We start from the raw sequence: 20,236 nt of genomic DNA, 5'->3' as shown, positions 1-20,236 counted from the left end.
GGTCAGATGAAACCTGCCAAACTGACATGTTCCCCTTTACATACATAACATATAGTTGACCTGCTGCGTCCAATATTTTAGAAATAATAAATAATGATAATAAATAAGCAAGTCGGCAAGATATACAAACAGAGACAACATTATCTCTAATGAGATTTCAACCGACATAAGAATGGATCTAATCACAGAACTTTAAGGTCAAAGTCAAAAGAATCCGGTCTGACTGAAATGAAGATCTTTGAAAAAGACACACTGATAATATCTTAGAATCACAGACAATTCATACATGTATACATGAAGACTCTTTTTAAGAAAACCATGTAATTCACAGATTGTATCCTGTTCTAGTTTTACTTATAAACAAGAATGTGTCCTCAGTACACGAATGCCCCACTCGCACTATCATTTTCCATGTTCAGTGGACCGTGAAATTGGGGTAAAAACTCTAATTTGGCATTAAAATTAGAAAGATCATATCATAGGGAACATGTGTACTAAGTTTGAAGTCGATTGGACTTCAACTTCATCAAAAACTACCTTGACCAAAAACTTTAACCTGGAGCGGGACAGACGGACGAACGGACAGACAGACGAACGGACGGACGGACGAACGGACGCACAGACCAGAAAACATAATGCCCCTCTACTATCGTAGGTGGGGCATAAAAAATAGGTGAAAATAGTAAAGTCATCATTTAATAAAAAATAATTTCACACAAAAAGTCATGCTTAGCTACAATACTAAATTCAATTCAGGCTTTGTGTTGCACTCAATTCCTTCTGTAAAGAGGAAATGAACTTTAAATATGATAGTTGAAGCAATTTTCTCTCTGTTTTCTATCTTCTGCTGTTTTATTTTCTATATGATGCAAGTATATCTATTACTGGAACAGCCTTCCTTTTAATAAACATATTGGATACAATCAAATCAATCAAAACATGTTTTATTAATTTTATTCTTTATTATAAAACTTTAAATTTTCTAAATTTGTATATATATAAATATATGTAAATGTAAATAAAAACATTATCATAAATACCTGACAAGAAAATTATCTATACATTAGTGACATGCATAAAGCACAATTTATATTTATCATGCATAATATCATGGTACAAAACAAAATAGACAAAAAAGTAACCTATTAAAAAATATGGAGCAAGAGGGCACAAAGTGTTTTTGAGAGATTTTTTTTAATTAGGAAGACAAATTCAATAGATATCTTTATATTATATTAATCTTTTATAGACCAAGTAAATTTATCAACAAATTTACAAGTTTCAAAAATTAATAATGAACAAACCAATTTATCTTACAAAAAGACACTGTTTAATACATTTTCTTTTATACATTTAAATAATTATGAATTAATTAATTGTGACTTTTTGACTGAGGCTTGTTACTCTAAGTCCTATGGCTTTTTTTTGTTTTTCAACACATATTGTCAACAATCAACAAACATAAATATGATTAGTCAATTCCAGTTTATATATTCATCTTAATTTAAAGTACAATTATTTGCAACAATGAAGTATTAGCATATCATAATCATTATGTATGTTTTTCTGTACATGTATTTATGACATTTAAAAATCACGTTTTGAGGTATATTAAATTATATGATAAACACATCCTCTATGCAATGAAGACAATCCCAATAAAAATAATAGGATTTAGAACTAACCTTTATTATACAAAAAAAAATCACTGTTGTGACACAAAGTTTTTTTTTGTATGGAGTCTTAATAATTTGTTTATATTTTAGAAATTTATATTTATTTATGCCAAGACTCTCTAATCTTTTCAGAGAGGCATTCATAGTGGACAGTCCTTATGGCATATATTTTTTTCATAACTAAATATAATTGGGGTGGATTAATACTACACATATCAAGAAATAATAAAAACACAGGTCATACTTACAAGGTATTCAAGAATGACATCTTAATCCTAAGAAATAAAAAAACAAAACAAAGTAACCTTACTAAAAACCTCCAATAGTTGTCAATAGTACTCACATAGGAAAAGGCATAAAAAAAACCAATTACAACATATCTAAAAAGGAGCAATTACAAAACAGATCGGTATATTAGAACAATACATTACATAAATTTACATAACTCTATCGTAGTGGTAAAATATCAAACATAAGCTCAAAACTAAGTGCAATAAAACAAGTCTTCTCTGTTCTTTAAAGACATTCTTGCCCTTCACTCTTTGACACTTGTATGGCAAGCACTAAGAAGTCTTGATAAATCTAAAATAGAATTGTTTTCATGTAAAATTCACAAAAACTGGTTCAATTATTGAAATAAACATACATTATAAAATGAAAAAAAAAGTTGAACTCCAAAGATATATTAAGTCAAGTTGGAATGATGTCTTAGTTCTGGTTTTAGGCATGTTGCAAAAGATCCTTTTTGGTTTAAAATATTTTACAAAGTATAATGCAATATTATATGACTTGAACATCTTAAGCTTGGAAGTTGGATCAAGCTATCAAAAAATTAAGTTTGATAAAGTGTATTTAAATTAAAAAAAATATATCCTTTTAAAATCAAGGGCAGATAATTACATTGATTTGATAGGACACTTTGTGTTTTGTATTTATTTTTAAAGAACAGAAGGCTGTGGCCCCCTATTTTTATTTGATGTTTCAAATGTTCTTATAAAAAGTAATTCTCTGATTAAATTTAAATGTAATGCAACTGGGTGAGTATTGCAACAATAAAAACTTGTATTCTAGTTACTAAAACATAGATATGTTAAGACTCCTGATTCACCTGTACTTTTGTGGAGATCTAACTTCGTAATATATGTAAAGAATATAACAAGGACTTTTGTGATCCTAGTTTGAAACAAGAGTGAACACAGAACAGCATGGATAGTATTTGCCATTCTGAGTGTATTGCATAAAACTGGGAGTCAACCCACTAAAGGGTACCCCACCCCCATTCCAATTCATCTTCTGAAATATTTCAGACCAATATGATTTTCCTTCATGCACATTCTTGTACTGTACTTGATATAAAATTTCAACAATATCGATAAAGCAGATAAGGAGAACATCCACTTATCTTACTAAACACTGTTGCAACATATTGCAACATTAAACAATTAAGATCCATTTCCCCCTTAAAATATTTCAGACCAGGATTATTTCCTTCATATACATTCTCTGGTGGTGTCAGTCTACTGTGTAAATTTACATCAATATCCATCAAGGTAATTAAACATAGTTGCACTTACAGGTCCTGTTGCCACTTATTGCAATATTAAACTAATTAGGTTCAATTATCTCCCTTGAAAAGTATTGGATCTGGACTATTTCCTACATACTCAAGTCTTAGGTTGTGTACTGCAACAGTGTTAAGTTTCAAAATCAATCAATGCAAATAATGGAACTAGGTGAGTATTTGAGTTGCACTTACGAGACCTGTTGCCACTTATTGCAATGTTAAACTAAGTAAATTCAATTATCTCCCTTGAAATAATTTAGACTCTGTAAAGTTTCATCTTATTGGTACATACATTACAGAGGAGTTAAGTTTACAAGACATATGAAACAGACAGACAGACAGACAGAGTGATTCACTCCAAAAACTTTGTGGGGTTTATAATAAGTACAAGATTATATATGTCAGGAGTCAATTTAAACAATTATCTTCAATAGAATTAGCATACAGTACAGAGAAACAATTATTTCAGAATTTTTTCAGTATTTTTTAAAATTTTGGATTCAGAAGAATAAAATGCTACAAGTAGCGAAAGTTCACCAAAGTTTCATGAGAATTCAGTGGCGGATCCAGAACTTTTCCTAAAAAGGGGGGGGGGGGGGGGGGGGGGGGGCTGACTGACCTAAGGGGGGCCCACTCCAGTCATGCATCAGTGATTCCCTATATAATCAACCAAATTTTTCCCACGAAAGGGGGTCCCAGGGTCCCGCAGGGCCCCCCTGGATCCGCCTGTGGAATTGCTGAAAGTATTTTTGAGTTATTGTCCAATAACTGGAAAATTCCCTCTTTTGTAATGAATAAAACCCCATAACTCTGAACTATAAAATCTAAAATTTATATAATTCTAAAGGGACCTTACATCAATAGATATAAACAATTCACCAAAGTTCAATAAGAGCTGCTGAAAGTATTTTTGAGCTATTGTTTGAAAACTGGAAAATTCCCTTTTTTTAATGATTAAAACCCTGTAAATGGGAAACACAAAAAATTTCAAATTTATAAAAATTGAAAGGGAGTTTATGTCAAAAGATATAAACAATTCACCAAAATTTCTTGCAAGTTGGTGAAAAGTCTTTTTAAATGATTGTCAGAAAACTGGAAAATTTCCCTTTTTTTAATTAATAAAACCCTATAACTCAGAAACTTAAAATCTAAAATTTATAAAAATAAAGGATCTCACCTCAATAAATATAAACAATTCACCAAAGTTTTAGGCAAATTGGTTTAAGCTTTTTTGAGTAAATGTCTGACATGTTGACGATGGATGGACAGACAACAGTATACCATAATATGTCATGTAACCAGGCCTATAACAATAACTGTGAGAAGACAGTTTTGTGTCATTTCTGAGTTGATTAAATGTTTCATAAGTTATCCCATGGAAACTGTTCATGGCAGCATGTCCAGTCTGCCTTACTTGAACAGAGTACTAACCAGTTTTCTATTGGTTAATAAAACATAAAATTTCAATGAAAATTATGTTAAAGATGAATTGAAACATTATCCAATATGCCTTAATTAAATGGATTTTGATGAAGTTGTTAAATTAAAGTGCTTGTTTTTTCAGAGCAACTAATCCTAGATATACTTCAGTCTCAAACATAGCATTTTTTTGGGGTGATCGATACCATTGTAGGTACTGGATTTCTTTCAACATCACCAGACAGCTGTAGGATTAACATTTTGAAGTTCTTTCAGTACCTGCTTGCTAAAACCTTCACTATTGTTACTTCATTACATCCTGAAACAATAAACATATAGTTATATATTTGTATCATATATGTAATATTAAAAACAGTAGTTTTATATATTTGATAAATAGCCTGCTGTTTAATCTGTATTGCTCAACTTTCTGGCACACGAAATGCAACTATAAAAAAGATCTCAATGAAATACCATACAAAACACACAAAAAATAAAAATAAACAAAATAATTCTATGAACAACAATGACTCAAACTGTAAGGTAACACAGGTGCTTCCAATAAATAATTAAGCATTTCTCTTGAACGCTTTCAAAACAGAAGTAAATCTCAGGTGCTAGGGGTCAGAAAGCAGTTGATATTTACTCTCCTGTTTAAATATATGATAAAGCGTACAAAACATGACGAAATCTGTATCACATGCCATACAAGATATCTTGTATAGTTAAAAAGATATCTTATACAGTTTATAAGATATCTCATATAGTTTAGGAGATAATGATGAGAAAATTGAGAATGTGTCAAAGAGACAACAACCCGAATATAGAACAGACAACAGACAACGGCAGAAGGTCATTTACACATCAGACTGTGCTGGCTACCCAAACTTTAGATACACCAAACCAGACCCTTTTCAGAAACATGCAATATGTGGTTTTAATTTTAGAATTCATTTATACATTTCAATGTGTTCTACAAGGATCGCCAGTACTATATACACCTTTCAAATAAAACTCAATTACCAAACTATATTCTATATATTTTGATATTTACACCTTAGTTATGCCTATTCTGTTTTAAATACTTTCTACTTTCAAGTATGGTTTTTTTTTCTGGCCCAATTTGGTGGTGGTACATGTTTATATAAAGTCTATTTGAATTTTTTGGCTAAAAATTCTGCTCAAACCAATGCTTAGGGCTATCTTATACTTGCAGTGATTTTTTTTTGGCTCTGTGTTGAAGGCTTTAATACTGTAAATAGTTAAGAAAAAGTGCAATCAAGCCCTGATCCTTTGATTTTTGTGTGTGCTTATAGAGCCTTGAAAACAAATAAAATCCTGTGGACATCCATACTCTTATTATGTGAAGAAACATCCTACTATATCCTACTAAGCTGTATCTCAAAAACTGTAGGAGGAGAAAGCCGGAAAAAACAATGTACTCTTATAGAGAAAAACAGACAGTGGGATAGACAGGGTTAATTAATTGAGCTTTTACATTTTGTAAGATTTAGTTTACCAAAAAAATAATGAGACAAATGTCAAAAAAATATAATAGGCACAGCAACTGTGCAAAATGTCATTGGCCTAAGTGTTTTGGGGCTTATACAAGACAAATCTCATAATATGAGATTTCTTACAACAACAAAATATACGCTAAATTTCACATTAATATAATATACACATTGCACTCCTTCCTAAACATTTTGAACATATATATCAATAAAAACAAATACTGATTTTAAAGAATCACATTAAATTCCTTACAATACCAAATCCTTAAAAATAAGTTTTTCTCAGAGGATTTGCATTTATATGAGGTCAATATTGCAATACTTTTAGAAATTGTTGACTACGGTACATTTGGTTGTGGATTGAGAGTTGTCTCATTGATAACCAAACCACATCTTTTTTTTTTATATAGAATCATTCCTCCCTTTAAGATTATTATATAAAATAAATGGTGATATGATGTTGTCAACTACATAATATGGTAAACAGACTTTTTCTACTATTCTATAAAACTGGAAAAGTCTCACCCATAATTATAAAGACTATGTTATCCTTTAAAGTTTTGCTACAGATCATATCATTAATTGTTCTCTTAAGTAAGAAATTTATGCGCTTCACAATAAGCATGATTGAAAGTTTGTCAAAGTAGCAATAAACATTACGTTAGTCATACAAGAGAAAAGTATACCTTTCTTCTCAACATCAGAAATAGGACTAAAAAAAAAGCTTGATCACAATTGTTGTCTTTTCTTTGAGCACATAGACCAACTGTTTTTGGTACATATATCCCTATAAAAAGAAAGTTAAAATGGAGATTTTAGTTATCCTGTAAGTTAACTAGGGTATGTAGAAAACCCTACATTAAACTTGCTCTACAAAACACTGTCAAGAATATTATTTTGTCTAGACCATTATTAGTTATTCCATGTGAAGGACAATTTTTTTTTTCAAAATAATATTGTAATACTAAACTCTAGTTACTAACTAAATAGTAACACATTATTCATTTTTTTTAAATTAATTTCATTGAATAAACTGTTCTGCTTGTCCTTCTCCAAATAATAACTCTTGACATGAAGATGCATGTAAAACTAATAGAATAGGCTTGACAAAATGCTGGAGGTCATGCACATTAAGTTAAAAGGTAAATTGGGAATCTGTATACTGTCATAATATTATTGAACTATTAACCCTTTTAATCAGTACAATATAAAAATGTCTTCCATAATAAGTTAATATCCTTAATCATCTAAACATCTTCCTCTTATGTCAGCAGAAAATAATACAATTATTGATATAGCTATTCACATTCAAATCATGCAAAAAACTGTAAATATGGTACATATGGACCAGTAATTCTATAGATTGAAATTGCCTTAGTACATCAGCACCTGTATACAAGTATCTGAGTATGTTTTGAAAATGTAAAAGATTAGTTTCCCATGTTAACTTACTGGTGATTCAGTAAAAACAAAAAATATTGAAGCAACAATATACCTGTGACCTGTCTCAAACCTACTTATATTCAATTTTTGCTTAAAAGTATCATTAACATCTCATATCACCTTGTAAGGGAAAAGTAAGAGTGTGCATTGAAACTGAATCAATGCCACTTTCCTCTTTTTGCTGGATGTTGAATCTTCCAGTCTAGTGTGTGGTCTGTTTCGGGCAAAAACTATCTAATCTTTGGTGGATTTTTAGTAAAGCAGATTCTTTTCATTCTACAATAAATAAACAAATTTCAATATATGTTCTATTTGTTTTACATGCAATGTATCAAGTTTCATTAAAACCATTCACATTGGGAGTTTTGCTTAAAAGATACTACAATAAGTCTTCAATTATCTCCCCTTTATAAATTATGACTCAAATAAATGGGGAATGTGTCAATGGGACATAGATGATGCACCCTATGCATATCATATAAAGTTATAAAGGGACATAACTGAAGAAGAGTAAAATTGACCCTACCCAAATGTGCATGTTGATTTGCGGTGTCAGATCAGTATTGTGTATAAGTTTTATTACATTTGTTTGAGACTAACTTATGTTTGAGAAAGGAAGCAAAAATTCAGCATTTATTTCCATTTTTTCAGCTTATTACCACAAAATACTTTTGTTACACAGCATAGTTATGATCCATTTGTAAACTTTGGGAAGTACGGATGTGCAAAAGAATGTAGACATACAGCCGGACACGGGTAGAACTTTGTGTCCTCTCATCATTTCAAGGTATAAGAGGAAAAACCTTGCAAGACGATCTCAAAACAGACAGACCAACATGTATCATGATTCCTATGTTATCGTAGTTTGTTGTGGTATTAGTTAAGAAATAGTTCATGGAAGCCAAAGATTGTTGGAAATTTACACATGGCCTGGGCTGAGATATTCAAATTTTATCCTGAGCGTTAGCGAGGAATTAAATTTATGAATTTCAGGCCATTTGTAAATTTCCAACAATCTATGGCTGCCATAAATTATTTCGATTCTAATAGGATAAATACGGTCATTAAAAAATTGAAGTGAGGGTTGGTATTTTGTGTGTTTGGTTGTTCTTTTTTATTCCTTGTTAGATCAAGCTCAAACATTCTAATAAATCTGTAGCTTGCATGGATTGTTTCGTGAATAACTGCTCGAATAAAACCTGTTTAATTCTTTTACTTCTCAATCCCAACATTTGCCATATTTAATTTACATGTGTTTCTTGTAAGCGACAGTACTAGCTGTCAAATTCAAAATTGACATTTCGTAACCAAAGAGCCGCCATGTTGACTTGCTGAAATCTGTAAATATTAGTATAATGCATTAAAATAGAAAATAAAACATATAAATACATCAGAAATCCATTTATCATACAAATTTCTATTGTTCACGTAACGGAACACCTTTAACTCTAGCGTTTTCATTTGTATGACGTCATGTTTTGAAATGACTTGAATTCGCCAAAAATATTAATAGACTTTCGTGAATTTAATTTAATTTTGATATTGTTGATTTCTCTGAACTCTTGGGCATTAATTTTTTTATTATGCATCTGAAAAAGAATAAAAGTTCTTTTGTCTTTTTTAATTGCCATTTTTAAAACAATAAAATCGGCAAAGAGTTTGCAAAGTAGGTTACAATACATGTGGATTTACGTGGGAGGTATGTTGTAACAGCCATTATTATGTACATCTCTGAGTCTGTGCTAAGTATAGATATATTGAGAATTTTATCACGGTGTTGTTTACAAAGCAAAAGCAGCCCATTATATTATGTACTTTCATTCCACTGAGCATTCATTCCGGGTATAACTGTTTATTATCACATATTTTGTACTGATATGTACGTTTTTGCATGGCCAATAATAGCCGGAAGTCAAGGTTGGTTATCAGCCCTCGGGGACGATATCGATATCAGCCCTCGAAATCCATATCAAGCCCCCGAGTTTAACTTCCGGTAATCAATCAACTGTGCAGGATTCAAATACACCATAAATCCTCCAAATAAAGTACACTGGCAGAATCAAACCACTGTTACATAACCACAGCCTTGCATTATAGGACTAGTTGCATGGTCTACAGTTAGTTATTCTATACCAGCTGAACCCTTATTATATTAAAATTAAGTTTTATAGTGGCAGTGATTCATGCAACATAATTCTGCAAGTTTTGTGCAATAAACAGATAAACGTTCTGCAATATAATGTGGGCTTCTGGATCTCTGAGTGTGGTGTTATCAATAAATAAACTAATATGTCTTGGTAAGCTTGCATTTAATGTAGCACCATTCTCATATTATCCCTGATAAACAAATGTATTTTTTCATGTTGTTTTGCCTTCAACTTTTAAGGGGGAAGTTTTTGCACTTGCAGTAAGACATATGTATTTCATTCTAATATTTTGGAGTAGATAGATATAACATTTCTCTATTAATCAACCTGATGAAAGAAAGTTTCTGTCTCCTATTATAAATTGTCCCACTTTCTAGGCCAGAATTTACCAGTCAAAGTGAAAGTGAAAGTGAAATTGACTAAACGGAAAATAAATTTCACAACTTCCGGTCCAAACGTATGAAACAATTCCGGACAGTACCACTGCCACTGTACATTTTGCTACATGTATCGGCCTCAGCTATGGGCTGACCGAGAGGTTGCGCGTTTTGCAGTTAAAAACGACGTCGTTAATCAATATAAACGTTTGACAAATATTTATGTTTAGCAAATATAACTCAATTTTTCATGACACGTTCAATTAGATTCATCGATCTGCGGGTGGGTTTTGGTTAACGTTACAGTCAAGTTAATCATGATCAGTGTTAGCTGGTTAGTGCAATAAAATGTGTTCCAGTTTAAACTAAAGACAGGCTCGTTTAATATTCTACAATAAAACGTGCTTTAAGTCAAATCAAAAAGGGACGGGTCGAGGAATAGGAATTATTGGAAAAAAACTTCGTAGTAGGTAATATGTATAATTGTTTACAAATTAAAGTATGCATTTAATTCTCAACTTACTTGAATCTTTATTTTACATGATGCAGCGTTAGTCGTATCATGACAAGATGCAAAAGTTTGGTCAATTAATGCGGTAACAATGACCTCTACACTCTCTGTTTGCATGTGGCTTGAAAGTTTTGGGGTATTGTTTTTTTTGTATGATTATACAAGAACTACAATGATTGGCCAATGTTCAGCCTCTATGTCATACCAAAATATCTGTGTTTTTTACTTGAATAAGATAACCCCATACTCAGTTTATCCTATGTGCTAACATTGTATAATTTCTGTGTTACCCTTATTGAATAGTATAACTCCATACTATATGTTAAATTTGTATCATTACTGTGTAATCTTACTTGAATAGGATAACTCCATACCGTATACTAGCATGGTTATAATACGGTGTTACTCTATTTCCATAGAATAACCCCATAACATGTGTTAACATGGTATACCATATGGTCTATTGAACAACGTAACTCCACTAACATAAGATCTATTGAAGAGGATGACACGGGTTGCATCGGGTGTTGCATCAATGTAATTATCGCGGAAACCTACTTTTTTGGGTGGAAGTAAACACGCGGAAACCCATCTTTCATTTCATTCAAATAATTTAATAAAGGACGTCTTTTTTCCCCTGATATAAAAAAAGACAAAAATAAGAATAAAAAAGGCTGAAATTAACATTGAAGAAATTATATACATGAACTATTTACACTTAAATCTATCTTTAATTGTTCAGTGTCTTTGCTAAGTAACCTGAATATAAAGACCATATGTTGATTATCATTGTGATCAATTCTTCATTAACACGTCTTTATTTAATGGATTAAAGGTTTCGATAAAAACTTTATAGTGTATATAGGAAAACATTTTGATGCAAGTATTTGTATTCTTTATTATGTTCACCATCAACAGTTAATATGAATAGTATCTACTAATAATAATCACAAAATCAAACAAAGTTTAATCTTACCGGGGCATTTCACAAAAAAAATATTGATATTCATGCAAACATACGTAAATACAAGTCTTTGTAGGTTGAGCACGTAATAAAAATTGAGAATAGAAATTGGTAATGGAAATGGGGATTTAAGAATGTTCGCTACTCTTATTTTTGACTTTTTGTCAGATGTTCGGAATCCTCTAGTTTTATCCATAAATTAACAATTTCTTTTTCTTTTTATATGTCTATTACATACAATTTAACAAGCCAATTTTGAAAGTCTTATAAAATCCTTGTTATTATGTTACAGTTTTTGAAAGAAAAAACATGCCAATGTTAACTGAAGGAAAAATCTACAGAGATTAAATTCACGCCATATCTATTTTTTTTTTTTTTAAACTTTTTAAAAAAGGGACGAAAGATACCAAAGGGACAGTCAAACTCATAAATATTTAAGTTCTGTTGTTTATACACTATCAATTTATATCAGTCTTTTTTAAAGCTTGTTATTTTTGAACACAGTAGCGTTCAAGTCGATTCTAACAATTGATTCCATTGTGTGTTATTTTAGAGTCTGATTTTTGGAAAAAAAAGTTTTTTATGCCTGAAAAAATTTGTCAAACTCCGACATCCTTGTTATTTTGAGGAAGACATCTTATCATCTATATGGAATAATAAGAACATAAAAAATCACATTATCTGTGTTGATTATAGAAGTGTGGCACACACTATGTTATGGACTGTGAATGACCTTCTAGATGGGGAAGGAAATATATTGTCCTAACAAAATTTTGAACGGCTACATACTTTTAAACCCATAGATCTTTTAGAGTACATACAATCTAGCTCTCTTTCATCTTGTAACAGTATTAAAACATTTGACTTTTCTACTCTTTACACAAGTATTCCACATTCCAAACTAAAAGACAAATTGAAAGAGTTGGTATTACTTTGCTTCATAAAAAAGAATGGCCAACGTAGATACAAGTATCTTGTCTTAGGAAGGGATAAATCATACTTTGTAAAGAATCACTCTGATTCAAACAAAAAATTCTCTGAAACCGATATTATCAAGATGCTTGATTTCTTGATTGACAACATATTTGTAACGTTCGGAGGACGTGTTTTTCAACAGACTGTCGGCATCCCAATGGGAACAAACTGTGCCCCTCTACCTGCCGACTTGTTTCTTTATTATTATGAGGCTGACTTCATAGGAAGAAAGATAAGAAGTTAGCAATATCCTTTAACTCTACTTTCCGCTATATAGATGACGTTCTTTCACTTAACATTTCAAAATTTGGTGACTATGTGGAACGCATCTATCCCATCGAATTGGAGATAAAGGATACTACAGATACAGTTAAGTCGGCTTCATATCTTGACTTACATCTAGAAATTGACAATGAGGGTCGGTTGAAAACAAAACTTTACGACAAAAGAGATGATTTTAGCTTTCCAATTGTGAACTTTCAATTTCTAAGTAGCAACATTCAAGCAGCACCTGCATACGGGGTATATATCTCCCAATTGATACGATATTCCCGTGCTTGCATTTCCTATCATGATTTTCTTGATAGAGGGTTACTGCTCACAAGAAAGCTATTAAACCAAGAGTTGGGTGTAGACAAATATGAAATAATTTAACATACAAATAAAAATTTTGAGAATTTAAAAGAAAATGTTTTCACTGCACGATAAAAGACCTAAAAGCACTAGTGGCCTTAGGTTCTTAAAAATAGCAAAAAAGTAAACGGCAATGATAGACATTCAAATTCATTTCTGAAAAGTGTAATAAAAGTATTTCAGTTAACTGTGAATGCAGAATTTTTGACAGTGTTAGAAAAGTGATGAAAATTCTAAAAAAGTCAACAATTATCCCTAATGGGCCAGGAAATACTATCTTGCCACCTTAGTTCTTTACATAAGATTCAGGTCAATGAACGTAACATTCTAATCCTTAAAAACAAAACTTGACAAAACTGTATATTTTCCGTAAACATGTGACTATATACTTAACAAAAAGGTTTGATTACTTAAAAATATTAATTCACTGTGTAATTTCCATGGTAATTCACGAGAATGTTCGGCTAATTGCTGAAGGTCGAGTAATTTGTAATTACAGCAAAGAAAAAAAGTGCAATAAAGATATTTTTAGAAGAAAAAAAAAAGAACGTAATTATATCTGTATACGTGGTCCTGCATGTTGGGCGTATATTTTAGGTATTTAAGAAAGCATCCAGAGTTCTCCTCCACATAAACCAACCTACAGTGTTCACGGTAAGACAATCTTTATATTTTTTTAATCGGGGGATTATTAAACAAATCTTGAAATTTGTTAAACAATAATTATTAGAAATAAAATATAATAAATAAATGTAACTTTTTGAATCAAATATTCATTTTCTGGATTGCTACAAGAATACAGCTTCACACTGCGATAGGGAAATCCCTACTTTTTGGCTTGGTCTATGTTTCCACTGGTTATGAGTAGTTGATAATCAAAGGTGCATAAGAATGTCAGAAAATCTGAACAAACGGTTGACTGAACATTCTAGTGGATTTGGCCGCAATAATTTCTTTTCTTTTAAATTGGATGCGTTATCCATAAAAGAATCAATGATTCAAGTTATAATAAAAGAAATAATTTAACTAATAAAGTAAAATCAAAATACTGTTTAACAGATTAAAGATGCAATATTGTTTTTCAACAAACAAGGTTAAGACGGCCTAAATACCAACACTTTTTAGTCCAGTGAACAAACTCTATTTCAAATGTTTTTTTATGAAGAATTGTAATGCATTACGTATTCTATAGAAATTGTAAACAATTTTTGAACCAAGTGTCCTTGTTTTTTAATACAATAAATTGAAAATTTGGAGGGAAATGTTTTTCTGTTGATTATTCGTAAATTAAACATTAAAACCTTTCATTTCAAAAACTATAAAAAAAATAATAAGGATTGCTGTTTCAAGTATAGGTTATAAAATTACAAAGAAACAAGAATGTGTCCCAAGTACACTGATGCCCCACTCGCACTATCAGTTTCTGTGTTCAGTGGACCGTGAAATAAGGTTAAAAATTCTATATTGGCATTACATTAGAAAGATCATATCATAGGGAACATGTGTTCTAAGTTTCAAGGTGATTGGACTTCAACTTCATCAAAAACTACCTTGACCAAAAACTTTTACCTAAAGCGGGACGAACGAACGGACGGACGAACAGATGAACGGACGAACGAACGAACGAACCCACAGACCAGAAAACAATATGCCCCTCTACTATTGTAGGTGGGGCATAATCAATAAGGGTTGTTGAAACCCTCACATACAACTATTTCTATTATTTTGTAGATGATGAAAAGGAATATAATGCTGGCTCTCCTCATTACAGTTTTCGTACTGAACGGAATTGGTAATGCTTATTTTTATTTTTATTTGTATTCGTTTTTCTCGGCTCCACTGATTTCTTTTTTCCTAAATAACCATTTTTAAACATAATTCCTTGTGCTCTATAAATTGATAAGTAGTGGTTGCGTCTGAAAATATTAATTTTGCACGAAAGAGTTGACATTTTACCAACTTAAACCTTAGACAATTAAAGATTTTGTCAAAATGTCCTATACTTTGAAACCTGTTAACAGCTTTACATTAAAGTTATCAAAACTGCAACTAATAAGTTCACTGACCTAAATCGAAATCCAATATATTTCAATGCTTCTGAAGAGCAAAAAAAGACACAAACTTATTTACGGCAAAAAATATTGCTAATTGTAGTAACCACAACACTCAGAGAGACAACTAAATCACCAGTAACTCAACAATCTGGTAAATGTGACAAGAAAGGTAAGAGTAATTGTTATTAATGGTCTTTTGATGAGCTTTAAAAACCTACTTTACTTTATTGACCGTTATATCATTATTAGAGTTTAGTGTTTTATAAATCATTAGCATGTGAATACACATGCATACATCTCCACTCATCATAATGAAACATATCCCAGCAAAAACATTAAAGTAGTATGTTTTGTCAATCTGTATATATAAAAACGAAGGTGTGGTATGATTGCCAATAAGACAATTCTCCACAAGACACAGACATAAACAACTATAAGTCACCGTACGGCCTTCAACAATGAGCTAAGCCCATACAGCATAGTCACGTATAAAAGGCCCCGAAATGGCAATGTAAAACATAAAACATTTCAAACGAGAAAAGCTGACGGCACTATTTATGTACAAAAAATGAACGAAAACCAAATAGGTAATACATAAACAAACGACCACCACTGAATAACAGGCTCCTGACTTGGGATAGGCACATACATACAGAATTTGGCGTAGTTAAACATGTTAGCGGGATCTCAACCCTCCTCTAACCTGGAACAGTGGTATAACAGTACAACATAAGAACGAACTATAAAAGGTTTAACTCATCAGATGAACAAAAATACTACCTTCTTGCAACAAATCGTAAAATACAACTGAAAAAATTGTTGTCATACTTATAGGTCTTCCTAATTTGAAGGTGCATTTCGGCATCCTTAATCAAGCTTCTAATTTCTGGAATCTATATTTCAATTGAAGTTACACGTTGGAAGCATTGACACAGTTCGTCTTTTAACTACAGTCAACAAATATTTTATTGCATCATCTTTGTTTGGCCAAGTGCTAGTTAATGTAATAATATAATTGTGCTAATAAGACATGAACACAGCATCACATACCCAACGAAAACCAGATGTCAACATCAATAAACGATTTTGTAAAATGTGTCTAAAAATAACCAAGCATATACACAGTGTACTAATTGTAAATAGTTTATTAAATTATTACTATTTGTACCTATGTTCTTATAAATTTAAAAACACCATTTAAAAAAAGAAATAACATAATATTATTTAATGCTTGTGAATGAATTCATTTTTAGGTCCAACGCCATGTACACATGGAGCATTCTATGAAGATACATGTGACAAGACTAAATACTATCAATGTGTATGGAAGAAACCTGTGAAAATGCCATGTCCTGCGGGTCTAGTATGGAAACAAGCAATAACAACATGCGACTGGCCATAAAAGTTATTCTAATACTTGACTCTGGAATATTAGACTGAAAACCTTTGATTAAGTACAAACTGTAACTAAAGCATGAGTAACTTTTGTACTGAATAATAAAAAAATTCTTGAATTAGTTCAGTTCAATTGTTTCAAATTTTTACGTCATGGCCCTTTATAGGTGACTATACGATTTGAGTTTTTCTTATTGTTGAAGGCCTAACAGTTTTCTATAGTTGCTTTCATTCATTTTATGTGAATTTTGGTGGATAGTTGTCTCCTTGGCAACCATACATATTTTACCACATCTCCTTCATTTCAACTATTGGCAATTATGGACCACATGTTTAATAAATATAACCAACGCAACACGGTCAAAACTTTCTTCATAATTAGAAAGAACTAAGAAACAGTTGTTTACTTCTATGCCTCTGTTCTTTTAATGAAACAATTAGAAGCAATTCACATCGAAAACAATATTCCAATTACAGACGACGGACAAAACAAAATCAGGGATGATTTAAGGCACTCTAGAAGGGTACCATTCTCCTCTCCTCTGATCTGATGATTATCATGCAAAAACTATTTGTTATTCATACCGGTGCTTTTGCACTCTGTCATAGTAAATAGTGAAATGTTTCTCGTCTTACCGAGAAAACATTACTTTAACTAATAATCGGAAAGTACAAATGAGATATTTAGTTCATGACCGAATGTATAATATTAGAAAGAGAACAGTAACATATTGAACATCCTAGACCTGAAATAAAAAATATTCAACATAGAAAACTGCAATTAAATCCAAACTCATCCCCTTTTACCCCCATTGACACCCATCATGCTGCTCATAGCCGGATAAAATCTAAGGTCAAATGATGTTTTCAAACATGATTATTTTTTTTTGCAAACGAAATGTAAAATATTGGAAGTGAATAGACACATTGTGCTTATTGTTTAATATATTTTATGACAGATCGAGTTTCATTCCAAAGTGTAATCGGAAAGATATTCAATTTAAACAGGAAAAGGATGTTATAGTATTGTCTATATATAGCAGGGTAAATATGTAATATTTCCTTGTGTGTTTTGTTTAAATAAAAGTATACATATTTTCTGGTGTTGCTGATTTCAAGATTCACGATCATAAACTATTAAATGTGAACACGAAAGCATACTATTTTGGTTGAAACAGTGCATCTGCAGGTCTACTGTTTCTATTATTTTGTTCCATTATTATTCGTCTTACCAAAACATTACTTTGATTAGTAGCCGGTACGTACAAATAATATAAATTTAATCGGACCGAATATGAGAAGTTCAAAGGATAACAGTTATATAAAGAAACAGTCAATACACATGTTACATGAAATAAAAAAAATCCCAAATTCATCAAGGCAAAGGAGTAAGCCAAGTGAGACCCCTTATTGTCCCTAAAATATAGCAGTTTTACAAATTTGATAACATACAAACTTTAAGCTATTTATTGAAAAGTATAATGCTACTATTACATCATTTTGGTTAATTTTTAGACGGTTTCCATCTGAAATGAAAGTGGCCGCATATGTGTTCATTCTTTATGTCTTAATATAAGTTGTATTTGATGATAACACATACATGAAATAAGATAATGGTTGAGCATTAACACGGATGCAGCCACTTTCATTTTCATTTCATATCTCGGTCAACGAAACGGCAAATAGAGGAAGTGAATAGGTTTGTAGTTCCTATTGTTCAATATATTTTACGATTGACCGAATTTCATTTCACAGTGCAATCGATCGGAAAGATGTTCAATGAACACTTGATTTTAAAACTGGAAAATGATGTAACTGTAATGTCTATCTACAGCAGGGGAAATTTGGAATATTATCTTGTATATTTTGTTTTAAATAAAACTATGAATATTTTTATATAGCGGTGTGTATACAGTGTTGTGGAAGTCAAAGTCGATTTGTTCGTCCTTTTGTTCCCTTTGTATCCACAAACGCTACTGAAGTGTTTAACATAATTTGTTCAGCTTTTGATTTTTATTTGCAGATGAACTTGTACTGTTAAACCTGTTTTTCATTATTTTATTATTGTGTTTTATTTTGGCATGATATAGACTTTTGTATTGTCCGAAACTATCATTTAGACTTTCCTAGAGGAATCTTGGATTATGTCATTAGTGTATCTAGGACACCCATTGTGAACCTGCCATTCATCATGAACTCCATATCAAAGTTTTTCAAAATTTCTCAGATAATTAACCATATCATACCATGTTCATGTTTTGGAGTAAGGAGGGACTGGGGTCGCTTATCAATTCATAGACTTTGTTATACGAGCATTTTTTTCTGGAGAGTAATACTATGTGAGCTTTACTCAACCAGTTAGTCATTAAAGTGTGCATGGTCTAGCGGGCCATACATTAAATCAGTTAAACCAAAACGGACATCTTTTGCAAAACAATTGGTATCGTCAATGTAATTAACTGCAACATGTTCTTTTTCTTGTTCAAAGAAGGAAGTATAATCAGTGGTTGTTTTATTTCATATTTAAAACGTATTTCGAAAATTTGGTGTTTATGTTTATCCTAGCTTTTGTTTAAAGTCACAACTTTGCTAGATTCGTCGTGACAATTTGAGCTTGAAACTCTTTTGTGGGAGACTGTATCGTGTCTTACAACTATCATTGCTGTTTCAATGATGCATTCCCGATATCTCCCGTCTCCCGTGTTCAGAAAGCAGCGGCGGTATGAAATCATTATAAATTTATTTTTCTATCTCATCTATCATATAAAAAGTAAAATTGCGTATTCAAGTGTAAGTTCTTTCTATTTAACTATCTTTGGTCTATTTATTTGATGTGTTTAAGTTTTTGATAACGCCATTTGCTAGAGAACTTTCAATTTGGAATTTGGTATTTGTGCTGTTTTATACTTACATGTTGACAGGTGAAGACCTGCAGTTTGAATTTGTAATTGGCATAAACAAATACTTATTAGATATATATTCTATAAAAGTAAATTTCAGAAAAAAATCAATATCCTTTATATAAGCTGTTTTATCACGCTGTATTTGGGGGGATAATATACAATATTCAAAGATATTTTTTTTTGTTATATGCTGGTTCCCAGATATGATCTCTATCTTTCATCTCATAGAGACGTATCTTGGGAATGTTGCCATTATAAATAAACAAAAAATAGCGGTTGACTTGAATTCTAAGGAAGACCCAAAGTGAAAAAAAGGTAATACAGCTTTTCAGACCTGGCATCCACTAAATATATAAAAGTGAAATGCATTTTGTGACAAACTCGTTTTTTATCCTCAAAAGTCTCAAGACGTTTATTTTCTGTCTCGAGACATTACTTATTTTGCATCATCAAAATACAAATATAATATACCGATAAGAAAAATCTATAGACATAACTATAACAAGATACAGCTGTATACAAATGATTTAAAGAACTGGAATAAGATCGTTTCAGAAATACCTGTACCAAGTTAGGAATATTACAGTTGTTCTACATTCGTTTGATGTGTTTGAGCTTTTGATTTTGCCATTTTATTAGAGACTTTCTTTTTTGAATTTTC

General features: G+C 31.3%; 1 protein-coding gene and 1 long non-coding RNA gene across 5 annotated transcripts; one reads left to right on the top strand and one right to left on the bottom strand.

The window, feature by feature from the left end:
* Nucleotides 1-942: 942 nt before the first annotated feature.
* On the bottom strand, nt 943-11,095 carry LOC139488031 (uncharacterized). 4 transcript variants are annotated; one of them, XR_011655919.1, is made up of 5 exons: nt 10,664-11,095; nt 7,737-7,892; nt 6,860-6,960; nt 4,866-4,978; nt 943-2,258 (listed from the first exon to the last, which is right to left on the bottom strand). It is a non-coding gene; the product is annotated as an uncharacterized lncRNA (long non-coding RNA). The 4 variants fall into 4 exon arrangements; XR_011655918.1 differs by lacking the exon at nt 10,664-11,095 and adding an exon at nt 10,091-10,593; XR_011655920.1 differs by lacking the exon at nt 10,664-11,095 and adding an exon at nt 8,816-8,886.
* Nucleotides 11,096-14,868: 3,773 nt separating this feature from the next.
* Nucleotides 14,869-16,799, top strand: LOC139488029 (chitin-binding domain protein cbd-1-like). Its single transcript, XM_071273344.1, has 3 exons — nt 14,869-15,015; nt 15,378-15,446; nt 16,531-16,799. Exons 1-3 carry the CDS (start codon nt 14,955-14,957, stop codon nt 16,677-16,679), a joined length of 279 nt encoding a protein of 92 aa, XP_071129445.1. The 5' UTR covers nt 14,869-14,954; the 3' UTR covers nt 16,680-16,799.
* The last annotated feature ends 3,437 nt before the right edge of the window (nt 16,800-20,236 follow it).

Source organism: Mytilus edulis, chromosome 9 (genome assembly GCF_963676685.1).
Source record: "Mytilus edulis chromosome 9, xbMytEdul2.2, whole genome shotgun sequence".
Lineage (NCBI taxonomy): Eukaryota > Metazoa > Mollusca > Bivalvia > Mytilida > Mytilidae > Mytilus > Mytilus edulis.
This window is presented reverse-complemented; position numbering and strand designations above follow the sequence as displayed.